The sequence below is a fragment of the Parasteatoda tepidariorum genome, chromosome 6 (assembly GCF_982258835.1).
Source record: "Parasteatoda tepidariorum strain Cologne lab strain chromosome 6, Ptep-v5.0, whole genome shotgun sequence".
Taxonomy (NCBI): Eukaryota; Metazoa; Arthropoda; class Arachnida; order Araneae; family Theridiidae; genus Parasteatoda; species Parasteatoda tepidariorum.
Genome location: NC_141760.1, coordinates 13,154,257 through 13,170,018, shown reverse-complemented (window position 1 = coordinate 13,170,018; position 15,762 = coordinate 13,154,257). Strand labels below are relative to the sequence as shown.

At 28.4% G+C, this 15,762-nt stretch overlaps 1 protein-coding gene across 1 annotated transcript; it reads left to right on the top strand.

Annotated features, from left to right (window-relative positions):
* Window positions 1-30: 30 nt before the first annotated feature.
* On the top strand, window positions 31-9,858 carry Ubc4 (ubiquitin conjugating enzyme 4). The gene is made up of 6 exons (XM_016067602.4): window positions 31-298; window positions 502-654; window positions 3,367-3,449; window positions 5,902-6,065; window positions 6,661-6,725; window positions 9,411-9,858. Exons 1-6 carry the CDS (start codon window positions 236-238, stop codon window positions 9,480-9,482), a joined length of 600 nt encoding a protein of 199 aa, XP_015923088.1. The 5' UTR covers window positions 31-235; the 3' UTR covers window positions 9,483-9,858.
* The last annotated feature ends 5,904 nt before the right edge of the window (window positions 9,859-15,762 follow it).

Genomic DNA, 15,762 nt, shown 5'->3' with positions numbered 1-15,762 from the left:
AATAATAGTAGCTAAAAATATTTTTTCTATGTTTTGGCAACAATGATAATAAATTTGACTTTTTATTATTTGTACCTGATTTGTTTGCCTTCTTGTTCCCATGTTCCAATTCTAAATAGTTCAATATTCTCCAAGGAAGATGTCTATATTTAATTAATTTTAGGTCTTAATAACAATCTTTAAAGCTAATGTATAGATTTAGTTATTTTGTTTAGTTTATGGCGGCTCTGAAATCATGGCAAATATAGCAGTTCAACGTATCAAGCGAGAATTTAAAGAAGTTGTGAAAAGTGAAGAGGTATATTATGCAATATCTTTGATATCAATTAAATTAATTACATAGTTATTAGTATACGATACAATTATTTGTATCTTCCCTTTTTATAATAGTAATAATTGGTTTGATTTTTTTTTAACCTTATTTCCTTGATATTCATTTGATAATCGATTTAGGTATTTGAACTTGTCTATGTACAAGTTTAATTATATATTTTATTTTAGGCTGCAAAATGTGCAATAAGTGTTGAAATAGTAAATGATACCTACACTGAATTGAGAGGAGAAATTGCAGGTCCTCCTGATACTCCATATGAAGGTGGCACTTATGTGTTAGAAATAAAAGTGCCAGAAACTTATCCTTTCAATCCACCTAAGGTATTCTGTGTTTTTAAATATGCTGATTTTTTTATTGAATGTACTTGCTTATATTACAATAATACAATGTTTGAAGACATTGAATTTCCAACAAAAATGGTTAAAGTGTCAGGGTGTAAATGATTTTATCATTGATTAAAATCATGATTTAAATCAAATTATTTTTTTAAAAAAATCACTGATTTTAATCAAAAGTCATGAATATGGCAATTAAAAGAAATGCAGAAGATATGCTTTTAATGTTAAAACCCATTTCTGTAGCATTAGATAAAATGCAAAAAGATAATTGTAGTTTATCAAATGTTGTCAACATCTGGAAAAATTTAAAGGAAACTCTGAAAAATTCTAATAATAATTGCTGCAAAAATTTTTTTACTAAACGATATGAACAAGCGTTAACACCAGCTCATTTCCTAGCTTACCTCTTGGATCCTAATTCTGAAGTACAATGTTTAACACTAAATGAAAAAGATCAAGCTGTAAACTTTGTTAAAGAAAAGTATGGAGAAACCTCCTTATTAAGTATTTTGATAAAATTCATTGTACGCTCTCCTCCGTTTAATGGAACTTTGTTTGATAAAGAATCTCTAGAATCTTTATACATCTTAAAATGGTGGAAATCAATTGCGCTTCTAAAGAACTGTGTAGGTCAAAAAGAGTTTGATGCAATACAGTTGTTATATACTGCAAAAGGAACAACTGCAGGGATAGAGAGGATGTTTTCCACTTTTGGACTTGTACATATTAAACTACGGAATCAATTGGGTGTAGAAAAGGTAGCTAAATTAGTCCTTATGTTTAAATCTTTAAATAAAACTAATTAAATGATTGTTTAAATAATTTGATATTGTAGATGTAGAATTAATAATTATCACATATTGTTTGATAAACAATTTCTTTCTTGATTTGTAGTTTGAAATCACTTTATTATTGTTTATTTCTTATTTCACCTTTTGCTTTTAAATTATTAAGAAATATTTTGTTGATAATGGTTAGTAATGTTTATTTCCAATGTATACCATAACTAACAATAGTAATACAATACAACTTTAAATCTATGGTACACAAAATTGATTATATTTCATAGAATTGAAATTATAAAAAAATCATGATTAAAATCAAAAAAATCCGATTTTTTTTATTTTTTTTAAAAAAATCATGATTTTTATACACCCTGTAAAGTGTAGAATATGATGTTTCTTTGAATTGGGCACTATAGCTTGGAGCTTTTGCTGTATATGAAGTCTTGCATTTTTCTATCAATGTTTATCGCAATTATCCGATAATCCGATTAATGTTTATCGCATAAATCCGATTAAAATCAAAAAAATCCGATTTTTTTTTTATTTTTTTAAAAAAATCATGATTTTTATACACCCTGTAAAGTGTAGAATATGATGTTTCTTTGAATTGGGCACTATAGCTTGGAGCTTTTGCTGTATATGAAGTCTTGCATTTTTCTATCAATGTTTACCGCAATTATTTATAATTAGAAAATTTTATTTTAAGTCATTTTTTTCTATTTTCTATTAAAACATAAATTGCCAAAATAAGACACCCTCCTGTAAACATTTAAATACAAATTTAGATTTTCTATACAGTATACATGCAAAAATTTCGTAAAATTTTTTTTTTTCTTTTCTGCTATATAATTTTGTTATTGTGACCCGTTAAAATTACCATATTTTAGCAACAAATATTAATAACTTCTTATGAAATTTATTTAATAACTCTTAACTTTCAAAATAAATTTCATTTCCCAGCTAGATCAAGCTCAGTAAAAAGAGCAGATAAGAAACAGGTCTAAGGGGATACGGCGAGAACCGAAAGGTGCAACAGATTAGATTAAATTAGATTTCCAAATATTGTGAAATGGTGGGGATACTAAAAAGATCAACAATTAAATTATTAGGATTGTTAAAAATATAGAATGGCCCCCAAAAATCAAGTTTGGTAGGTGTAGAGTAGGGTTGAATGATTATAGGAAAAGTAAACTCTAACCTGTGATTTGAATTCAAACTATATTGAGTAATAGAAGATCGATTAATGTCCCGATTTCGGACGTATCTTTTGCGTTTTTTTAATTTGGAGTCTTAGGGGTGCGTTTAGATTTGACAAATTTATTGAGACCTATTTCATAAATTTATCATATAGTTGCACAACCATGAACAGATTTTTCAAGATTTCACAAAAATTAGTTCATGTTTATATGAAAAAATATAAAAACCATCTGTCCCAATGAAGATGTTCTTTTAAAGCAATGAATTAATGTTACTTTTCAAAGGAAGAATTTTGTGAAAGAGAGCCATTATTATATTGTGATGGGTCTAAAATTATCTGTAAAAAGTCCATATATACAACAAAATAATTTGTGAAGGATTTTTAAACAAACCAAAATTTCTACTAAATAACTCACCCTTGAGTAAAGTTATCAAAAATAAAACAACAGTACCAATATAAAAAAAACTGTATATATGAGTAAATAGACACTTTTGGGTAAATCACTATATTTTTCATTGATTCTGACCTTGAAAGAGCCAGGCAGACCATTATATTTTTATCATTTCTAAATCATAAAAAAATGTAAGCAACTTTAGTTATGTGTTTATCTACATATTTTTTATTCATGTGCTATAATTTTGATTGGAAAATTTGGTTTTATTTTATTTGGTAATTTTTTCCCTTTATATTTATTCATATTTCGTTTTGCAGGTTCGATTTGTCACCAAAATATGGCACCCAAATATTAGCTCAGTAACTGGTGCAATTTGTTTAGATATATTAAAAGATCAATGGTAACTATTTTCCTTCCCTCTAATTTTAGTAGTAAATAAATAAAAAGCACTGTTAAATATTTAAAGTGTCCATTTAGAGAAATGCAAGCGAAAGTTTCTTGCATTTGTTCAGTAAAATCATCAGTTTAAAATTCTTTTATGGTAAGTATAAGATTTAAAATAACTTCATATTTTTTTTTATTTATTATTCTTTCAAAATTATCTAATAGTATTAGAATTATATTTTTTGTTTATTCTAAGTATATACTTTTGATTAGCAAATATTTTATTGTGCTTAAGCATTTAATGCTTGCATATGTATCCTTTTTTTTAAAAAAAAAATTAAAAATTACTTCTTAAATTTAAATTCTTCATAAGAAATGCAGAATTTTATCTGTTTATTAATTGCAAACACTTGTAAGCAGGGTTGGCAAGATTTTGCCGCAGGTGGAAAAAACCATGGTAAATACCGGTATGTATCCTTTTTTTTAAAAAAAAAAATAAAAATTACTTCTTAAATTTAAATTCTTCATAAGAAATGCAGAATTTTATCTGTTTATTAATTGCAAACACTTGTAAGCAGGGTTGGCAAGATTTTGCCGCAGGTGGAAAAAACCATGGTAAATACCGGTAAAAACCGTCCTGGCAAAAACAGGTTTTTGCCAAGAAAAGTGGCAAAAACCTATATTTTCCAAGATGAGAGGACAAAAACACTTTTTTGATACAAAATTATTCCTAAAATTGAAATATATACTTTGAATATAAATAATTACAAAAAAATTAACAAAACTATTATTCCATAATTAAATGATAATGTATCATTTTAGTAGTTTAAAGCATTATTGATTGGAAAATTTGTGATTATTCTCTTTTTTCCAGTGAAATGAACTTATTTTTAAATTAATACAAATATAATTTAAAGCATAAAATATCTATCAACATGTGTAGTTAATTATTGTACAAATAATAATTTTTTATAATAAATAATAGTATTATACAAATAATAATATTTATTTGTAAAAAAACATTTATTTTAGGATTCTAAAATGAAAAGAGATCAAAAACTTTCAATCTTTTAAAAATTATTACCCTTAGGTATATTAATTATTAATATGTTAAAAATAATTGTTTCATGTAATGTATCAAAATTATTATTCCTTATGATTGATTTAAATTTGTTTCAAGTATTTTGTAATAATATTTAATCAGCAATTTAGATAATTTGGTTTTTGCCGGTTTTTACCAGGTTTTTGCCGGCAAAAACTCCAACCCTGCTTGTAAGTCAAGTTTAATTTATATTTCATGTATTTTGCTTGTGTCTGATTTTTCTCTACTACAAATACAGTCAAACTTGCTCACATAATCAGCAAAAATATAGCCTCCAATGTTAGCTTGTTGTAACTGGATGCTCGTGAAAAAGTCGTATAAGTTTATGCATAGTAAATAGTAACTTAATTCTTTACTTTTTAATTATGTACAGTACAAAAGAATTTAATTTGCTTTGAACTGTCTTATTGTTTCTTTGCTGTGTTCAGGTGTGATAGTGAACCCAACTTAAAAATCCTGACATTTTCTGGAGTAAAATCATTAATGACGCATTTCCAAAAATAAATGTCTTTAGAAATTTAAATTATTGATATTTTCAAAACATGGAATTTTAAGTAAATTATAGGCAGAATAATTTAAATGAATAATTATTTATAACTTAATTTTTATCTCTAATCACGTTTATTATTCTGCCAGAAAAAAATAATTATAGATGAAAGATATCAAGCATAAATTCTAGTTCGAATATTTTTAAGTAAAATATACAAGAATTTCTATACATCAATGTGATCGATGAGTTCTTGAAACTTCTGAACATTGGATTTCCGGATCGCAGTTAGTGAAAATTCAGGAGCATAATCATTTCTGTATGTTGCTACTCTTTTGATCAAATTTGTGGCCAAAAAACATTGTTAACCCAAAATACATCAAAAAGTAATTTTTACAGGACCCAAAAAGCCGAGATCAAGAGATTAAACTAAGTGGAAATTTTATGAACTGTAAAAATATTGCTCAATAAAAACCAGGACTTGCTTGTTAATAGATTTCGTATATTTCATAAGCATATTAGTGTTTTTAGCATCTGTTTTTGTTGAATGTCAATGCTTATAAGTCATTTTTTCTTATTTTCTATAAAAACATAAATTGTCAAAATAACAGACACCCTACTGTAAACATTTACTATAAGAATTTAGATTTTTAGAACAGTATACATGTATTTTTTAAATTATTTTTTTATGTATAATTTTGTTATTGTGACTAGTTCAAATTGCCATAATTTGGCAACAAATATCAAATAATTTCAATAATTGTTAAAGTAAATAAGTTATTATGATTTTTATGAAATTTATTTAATAATAACTCTTGAAAGATTTTTCATTTGCCAGCTATATCTATGACTATTTTATATTTATTAATATGTTTATAGGGCTGCAGCCATGACTCTCCGTACTGTTTTATTGTCTCTACAAGCTTTGTTAGCTGCAGCTGAACCTGATGATCCACAAGATGCTGTAGTTGCAAAACAGTATAAAGAAAATCCTGACTTATTTAAACTAACTGCTAGGCACTGGGCTCAAGCATATGCTGGAGGTTAATAAGTAATATTTCAATTATCAAAAGGGTGTTTACTGCATCCTCCTTTTAATCTAATAATTGGATGTTAATAAGGGTGCAGTTTTAATAATTTAAGAAATGGACCATAAGAATGCTAGTGAATGTATGATTTAAATTGCACTCAAATTCCTAATGTTAATTTTATTTTTTGTGTGTTATGTCACATATGTGAGATAATTTATGCAACAAAAAAAAATGTTTGACTGTTTAAAAAATTTTGTGCAAATAAATTAATGATAACTGAAAAATATTGACTTGAATTGAAAATAGGCACATTTTTACAACTTTTAAATGGTTAAATCTACAAATGTAACAAAAGATCCTTAATACAATTGTTGTAGTTTAATCTCTAAAGACATTTTATTTCATGGTATTTTCGATTAGACAATATTTTAATTCTGTTCCTTTAACTGCTTATTTTTAAGAATCTTGTTCAAATTTTTTTTAGATTTAGTTAAAAAATCGTATCTCGTTATTTCTATATTAGTATGAAAGTAGGTGATTTTGTATTGAAAAGTGTTAGTTATACATAGAAATAGCTTACAAAATTCCTTTTATGTTTTGTTACTAGCTCCAAAATCCCCGTCGGACTTTGATGATAAAATAAAAAGACTTCAAGATATGGGAGTTGAAGAAGTAAGTTTTTTCTGTCTTCTGATTTGTTAATCTTATTTGTAACTGAATTGTTTACAGACAAAATTATAATAAATTTGTCTTTTTCCTCTTAATTTAAATGCAATTGTATCATATTATTTGACTTTTTGCAGTTTGTCACTTTCTCTCTCACTCCTTGATTTTCTAACTTTTTAGAAATATTTTAAGATTTAGGGCAATTCCATTGTTATGAAAGATACATTCAGAGACTTTATATACATATTATCTAATTTATCCTTTAAAAATCTATATTTTTGTCACAATAATTTTTGGTAACATAATTTTCATAAATAAAAAAAAACTAATTAGAAATCCGAGCAGGTTAATTATTTTAAAACAACATAATTCTTTTGTATTTAAATCATTCTATCTTCCCAGCTTCTTTACACTATGCACTTATACATTAACAAAAAAATATTTTCTTTTTTAGATAGTTATATGTATAAATTTTACTTTTAATTAAATTGTAATTTTAACATTTTAGTAAAATTAATATGAGTAACACTGTTTAAAAAAATTATTTAAAAGCTACTTTAAAGCAAATTTTACTGATTTCTCTAATGATTTTTGCACGTAACATGTTTAGTGTGTATAGAAAAGAATGCAGTTATAAACTTAATAATGCAGGGGTCGCATTCCCCCTAAAATTCATAAAATTCCTAAAACTATGTGCTAACCCTAAAATTCCTAAAAATCTGATAAAATTTTGTTGGTGCTCCTAAAAAATTAGAGTTATAGGCTAAATATAAATAAAAAAAGCAATAATCTAAAGTATAAGAATTTAACTACATTAATTAAAACTGTTTTAATTTTGCCACATGGGAATTCTGATCCTGAGAGAGGTTTTTCGATAAATAAAGCAATGCTTAATGTGAGTCACCATGAGAATACTATTATGTCTCTTAGACTAATCAAAAATACCATTCGAAATTATGGAGGAGTGTTGAAGATCACCACAACACTATTGAGGGCAGTAAAAGAATCTCACAAATCATATCAAGAATATAGTAGAAAAATGATCATAATTAATTTGTTTTTCTCTAACTTCTAATATAAATTGCTGATTTGAAATCTAATAATATCACTCAATAGTTTTTCTTAATAAAGTAAGGTAAAGGGTAATAATAAAGTTTTGATTAAGAAGGTAAAAATTAAATGAAAATCCAAGTTGGTGTTAATTTATTTTTTTCTCTTGATTTATTCTCACTTTTGCCTGTTCCTGAATTATGCACTTAATTTCTGATAGGTAATATGTAAAGTTGAAATTTCATTTTTACACTTTAGAGATTTCTTTCATGACTTAATAAATTTCAGAGCTTTATTTTATGGCTTGCAATTATTTATGATATGTGTGGATGAATTGTAATAATCTTCTGTTATGTAATAAACTACCGTGTGATCTGTTTTTATCCTAGCAAAATCATATATTACCCCTAAAATTTTTTGAAAAAAGTTCCTAAAATTACCCTAAAATTTTAAAAAACTTTGCTGCTACCCCTGATAATGTGCAACAAATTTAAATACTTCTATATATGTTTTCCATAAAGTATGGTTCACAAAATAAAAAAAATCTTATTCGCTTTTACGGATTGATCTCCGTATGGTAATTTGTACAGATATTTTAGTTTATGAATCTGTAACAAAAATATATTTTCTCGGACTTGACATACCTATTTCCAAGGGATATAGGTATTTTTACGTTTTTTAATATTTCTAATGATTAAAATAATTTTAAGAAGATAAATAAGTAGGAATTCTTTATACATTTACTGTGTAGATAATAGAAAAAATTAGTTTTTTCCTAATTTATGAAAAATTTAAAATGCTTTTTAAACTCCAATTCTCAAAAACATTTTTTCAGTAATTTTATGAAACATTTCTTGAAGCTGTAATTGAAAATAATTTTCTTGATTCATCTAGTATGCATGTAAGATATGTGTCCATAGATAATAACTGAGCAATGTCTACTGGAGTAGAAAGACTATAAATACGTACATTAGTTTAATGAATTCAAAAGAAACTCATGTTTACAAGGAAGAGAGTTATTATTAAAAATAATGTTGTAGTTTGTAGTGATTGGAAAGAATCAAAAATATTAAGAAATGTTACAGCATTGAAAGATATATTAGAAATTGGACAAAGAAAAAAAGAAAGTTTTGGATTATGCATGAATACAACTTTTTAAGTGTCATTACAGTTATAAATGCAACTTTTTAAATGTCATTACAATTTAGTTAAATTACAACTGTATGTCATTACAATACAATTATTATTTAACTAAATTGTTTCTTAACTAACTTGTTTCTATATATCACGAAATTTTTAGTGTCTCTCTTCAGGTTCGTGATATTGATTTTGACTGTATGTATAAAATGTCAGTACAGAAATTAAAAACAATAATTTTTTCAGCGACTGCTTTATATAGTATTTCATGTATTAAATATGAATTTATTTCTATACTTCGCCAAATGGGGCTTTCGGGGCACAAATAACACCTTTTGTTTGTGAGACAACTTGTTATTCACAAAAAAGCTTGAAGATGTCCCATAAAAAAGTTTTTTTTATGGTATTCGTGTTTATTTTGTTCTGTTTCATTTTACTTTTCTATTTCAACTTAAGTAGGATTTTCAATTTTTTTTTATATACAAATGTAAATTTTTGTTGCAGCATAATGCACGTGTGGCCTTATCTTCTTGTTCCTGGAACCTGGAGAAGGCAACAGAAACACTTTTCAGCTAGGGATGCTGACCCCCCCACTCAACTCATTGACTATACATTATATATATATATGCTCTTTTAAGCACTACTTCAACAAAATCCCATTTCTTTTTTTTAATTTTACGTTTTGTGGGGAGATCTATCAATAGAATTGTTGTACAGTTTGTTTTGCTTTTTACCATGTATTTATACCTAGACTTATGATTTTTGCTGTGCATGGACACTCTAATGAGACTGCCTGTTGCATCACAAATCAGTTTGATTGTTAATATTTATTTCTGAATAAATTTGTCATTTCCTTTTTGTAAAATTCAAAATGAAATGACTTGATTATATTGTTATTGTACAAATGCAAATATCTTCATTCATAAATTAAAAATAAAGTAAAAATTTTGTATGTCTGTGTGTATTTATTTAATATTTCTAGAAAAAAAATCCAATATAGTATTGGAGGTTTCATCTGAAGGATTACTTTGTGCTTAAGTAAAAATGTACCAAAAGCATTGCATGTAGTGAAATAGATGTCCTGAAGGAAAAATAGCTCAAAACTGGTGTATGTTATAATACATCAGGCAAGGCCGTAGCCAGGATTTTTCTTCGGGGGGGAGGATATGGTAAGAAGCAAGGACGGTTTCAGACGTGCAAAGTAGGGGGAAAACATTGTAACAAATATTGTTTATTCTGTTGTTTGCAAAAGTTAAACTAGTAATTAAAAAATATTACATACTAATTATTTTTCAATTAATATTACATAATAATTATAATCAATTTTAAACAAAGTTTACAAAGACATGCGACGAAGATTTGAAGAAAATTTTTCGATTACTTTTATAGGACAAACCGAAATATGCTTAATAAAGTTAGTTAATAAAAGGTTTGATTTGACAGTTTTTGTTTTACTGAGAGACTCAATGACAGACTAAAAAGTTTGGATTCCAGAATTTCGGGGGGGGGGGGGATTTGTCCCGACGCCCCCCCCCTGGCTACAGGCCTGACATCAGGCGTACCACTTTTCAACGTATCTGAAAATCTATTTTTTTTTACCTGATTTCTATCAGGGACTTGACAGTTATAAAATTGCAAAAGTTTTTGTTGAACTGATTAATTTGTCAATGGTAATCTACAAATTGTACTAAAGTGAATAGAGTATCTCATGTACCAAATATATTGTTTCTTAATTTATTGTATTCTTGAATAATATTTTTTTTTTATAATTTTCTATCATAAAATTTAAGGCTGAATTATTGGTCAAAAAACTTTTTTACTGCTTTTAGAAGATGAAATTAAATATGGAGAGAAAGATTGGTTTCAAAACTTTTAATTAATCTCTTTATACAGTATATGTATGAGGGTCATTCAAATGAAACCTAATCAGTGTGTCTAACTTTAAATTAGACGTAATGAGGCACTACGTAACTGCGTGTATGGCAACACCATCTATTGGTAGAGAGACTGGCGTGTGTGCAATGTTTGATGTTGCATAGCGACAGTGTGTTGCACGCCAAAAAGAAGGTGGTCACACACATTATATTCCACTACGGAACATGCAGGCGAGTAAGCAGGAACATCCACCGTACAGTCCAGACCTTTCACTGTGTGACTCTCGTGTTTTTGGACCTCTGAAACAAGCTATTCGTGGACATCGTTTCACAACGGGAAACGATGTGTATGACTGGGTTCAGGCCGGGATGCTACAGCAGCCTACTAGCTTTTTCGAAGATGGAATCAACCAGCTAGAGTCGCAATGGGATAAGTGTGCCAACAGTTTTGGTGACTATTTTTGAGTATGTGTACTGTGTACATTTATGAGTTATCAAAATCATAACAAAACTGGCTTGTTAAATTCATGTTTGAAGTCATCTTTCTTCTCAACACTATGCTTCACTTTTTAAGAATCATCAAGTTTAGTAACTAATGATAAATGTACATATTTACTTACTTAAATTAAAAACAGTATTTTATTTTCAAACCAAAATTTTGTTTTAAAATTATAGCAATTATTAAGATAATACTGAGGCGATATAATCACAGGTTCAGCCATACTGCAAATGATACCTCCATATATTGTAATTATTGAAAAATCTATTTATAAAAAGTAATGTTTTTTTATTCTTATAATTTTCAACTTTTTTAGAAAATGGAATTATTCATCTTATAAAAATTTTTAGTAATTTATCTTGCATAAGTTATTTTAATTATTATTTCTTAGTTTTTTCTATGTTCTGCTAATCCAGTTTGGAGAATTTATTCATACTATTACCATTGCTGCTATAAATTACAGAGTAAATTGAGTAGCAATAAAAATTGACCTAGTGGGGTGGGACAAAACAGTTTAAAAATAAGGTTGAGGGGTAAACAAATAAAATAAAAAGTTGTTTTTTTAAATGTATTCTATACATTTAGAAAAAAAAGAACACTATATTTAATGAGTAATTATTTCTAGAAATTCCTTCAGGTGCAGAACAGTGTTGAAATGGTTAGTTATGTTAGGTGATAGAAGAGTTTAGTAATGGGGTGCAAAACCTGTGGCTCATGGAAGCTTCTGAACATATTTTTTTTTTTTTTTTTTGAAAAATGAACTGGAAAAGTTTGAATTGCACATATGAGTTATAACTTTTTGATGCGATCAATTTGCACAGATTCTATTATAAATCTATATTGTTTCTCTATAGTTTTGAACGATTATTGCTATGAAATTCCGCATGTTTAAAAAAAACGATATTTTTTATACGATATTACGATGCGTGAATTTCGAATTCGAGCAATCACTTTTCGACTTGAATTATTTTTGCCGATTTCATCTCTAATCGATTCGATAATTTTTTTTTTTTTTTTTTTTTTGCTATTTATAACTACCAACTTCCATGTGGTTTTTAAAATTCCGATGCATTAGTTATAGTATTACGTCTCTTGAGTTATTAATCGTGCATTTAATTGATCATTTTTTGACGTTGCTTTATTTATGGCGATTTCACCGTAAATCTAAATGATTTTTTTTTTTAAAAGGCAGATATTTCTACGCTTTTCAATACTATCACGACACGCAAGTTTCAAATCCCACACTTAAATAACTACCAACGCGTTTTGTTTTCGCCGATTTCATCGTAAATCCAAGTTATTATGCAATCATTTTTTCAAAAATTTTTGCTATGCGTTCCCAAGTGGTTTTAAAATTTACGACATGCGAATTTTAAATCAAAGATTTAAATAATAACTTATTGATGCACTCTATTTGTACTGATTTCCTCGTAAATGTAAGCATTTTTTTTTTCAATTATTGCATTGCTTTCCCATGTGATTTTGACGATTCTAATAATTTAACTAGGATGTTATTACGACACGCGTGTTTCTAAAGGGCATTTAAACAATCGCTTTTTGATACTATTTATTTTTCCGTAGTTTTTTCAGCATTTAGCGTCATGCATTTTTAAGTGGCTTTTAGAATGCCGAATTATAATAAATTGCAACCTGCAAAATTCAACAAAGTGGGGGGGGGGGACGTGAATTTTTTTAAACTGCTCTCTATTTGTAATTTATTTTGTTATAAATTTGTCGTAACTTAGGTGATGTTTTTAGAAAGAGAAAAAAAAAGACGTTTCGTATTTAAATTTCATAAAACCTCTTTTGTTTTAATTTTTGTTCCAAACTCTAAGTGGTGCATCTACCACTACAAAAATATAATTCCAATTCACTAGTATATAAGACATGTTAACTTGATTCTATGGTGGGGTACCTTTTCATAGATGAAGGTTGACATTGTCGATATCTACTGTCCCCTCATTGGTGACTTTCGGACGTGATGTGAACATGCCTACCTTGACAGAAACCCCCCCCCCCCTTCGATGGATGGTCTATACTAAACAGTTAACTTACTACTTGTGACAGCAACATTATCCACCTCGCGCCGTTATTACTCAGTCTCGATCACGCACAACATATGCAACAGACTGCTAAAGGTAGCAACACACAAGCGACCACGACCGTGAACTTAATGCAGCTCTCATGATCAGCACTCAAAAAGACGGTGATCTTAATACAACTCTCCTGGCTTTTCACAAAACAGCAATGAATCAACTAGTGGTATCCATTCATCGAATTCTATCACAGATATAAATCTGATGGGGGAGTACTGTAGTGTATCTACCCCAACAAAAATATAATTCCAATTCACTAGTATATAAGACATGTTAACTTAATTCTATAGTGGGGTATCTTTTCATAGATGAAGGTTGAAGTTGTCAACAACACTCTCCCCACACCCTATAAATTTTTTTCCATTAAAATATTTATGTATTTTTTTACACTTTTATTGTGATTATAATAATTTTTTTTTGTTAGAATTTATAATTTCTCTCCCCCTCCCCTGATATTTACATATATATATATATATATATATATATATATATATATAATATATATTTAATAAATCAATTATTGATAAATAGGGAAAAACTTACAAAAGTATCAGTTTTTTTTTTTATTTTTGAATGAATTCTAATAATTAAAAGTATTTAATTTTCAACAAATATACTATTCATCTTTTTAATATAAAATTTAATGCTTAGAACACTGATGTTTACATAAAAACTATCATATTTGCCACCAATATGACTAAATATGTGTGTGGCCCTTTACTTAAAAAGGTTATGCACCCCTAGTTTAGTATTTTGATTTTACGCATACCTTTCATGTTCCTGAAGTCTAAGTTTAAAAGTGTTTGGTTTACTCTCTACCTTTTATAAGCATTGAAATCTTTAAGGTTTGTGAATTTCGTTTTATTACAAGATAAAAAAGTAATTTCAAAATCATTTTTAAATTTACACAAGACTAATTCTTGGATAATATGGCAAAATAAGTAGGTTATTAAAATTAATATACACTCATTGACATAAAAAGTAGCACACCTAAAAAGAGTTGTCAAAATGGAACGAAATTTTACATACCAGAGTTCAAAATTGAATCTATAAAATCAAAGCAAAATGTTGGGAAAAAATACAAATGAGTGGAGGTTCTTAAATACCCTTTTGGGGCACCTCTAGCCTGACCAGATGCAATATGATTATGCATTGAGACTTACAAGTACCTTATGATATCCTGCGGTATCTCAATCCACAGTTACTGTAGAGACACTACTAAACTCCGAGGCTGTCCTAGATATGTGTATTCATTGGCAAATCTGGAGATCGAGCAGGCCAGGAAAGAGTGGTAATGTGATAATGGCATTCTTGTGGTCATGGATCAATATCGGGAGTGGTTTTGAGTAATATGATGGTGCTCTGTGGTGTGCTGCTGTAAGCGGAGGCTAGACTGAGATGTTCACCATGTAACCACAATGGTCATCAATGCCCAAATTAAATCTGGATTCCTCACTAAAGAAAACCTAGTTCCATTCTGTAACAGCCCAATTCCGTCGAGAGCAATGCCACTTCAAACGGAGGCAACATTGAGTTAGTGTCAATCCTGCCTATGCTGTACAGCAGTACACCCTTCTACAGCAGGTGTGATGGTATGGGGTGCCATTGCATATGACACATAATCACCCTTAATATTGATTCATAAAGCCTAGCGGTACGTTCATGACATCCTTCAGCCATGTGTGTTGCCACTCATGGCAGGGCACCCAGAAGTCATTGTTCAACAATACAGTGCTGAGCCACACACAACAAGGAGGGTGTCACAGCAATGCCTCTGTCACATTATGGCCCTGTCCTGGCCCGCTTGATCGCCACATTTGTCAACTAGCATGCAATAGAACTTGTTTACCCACCAAATTACAATAACATTAGAATTATAGCAGGTATAAATTAATAATTTTTACTGAAAGAAAACACAAATAATTAAATTCAAAAGGATAAAACTTCTTTGAAAAAAACGCGCTAAGAAGCAGCAGAAATTTCAGAAAAAAGTATCAATACAAGAAACAAATGAAATAAAATAAAAATATGACCACAGAAGCCGACGTCTTCAGGGGGTACCGGCCTCGGTAGCCATTAAAAACAAAACCATTTCTATTTGAGGGAGAAGCAAAAGCTTAAAATATCTCCCTCAGTACCCCGATGGTTTTGTATAGAGGTCCAGGAAAAACAAGAAACAATCAATCAAAATCATCAGAAAATTAAAAACTCACAGTCACCTGTGACTGTGAGTTTTTAATTTTCTGATGATTTTGATTGATTTTCTTTTCGTAATTTGTTAATTATTTTGAATGTTTCTTGTTTTTCCTGGACCTCTATACAAAACCATCGGGGTACTGAGGGAGATATTTTAAGCTTTTGCTTCTCTCTCAAATAGAAATGGTTTT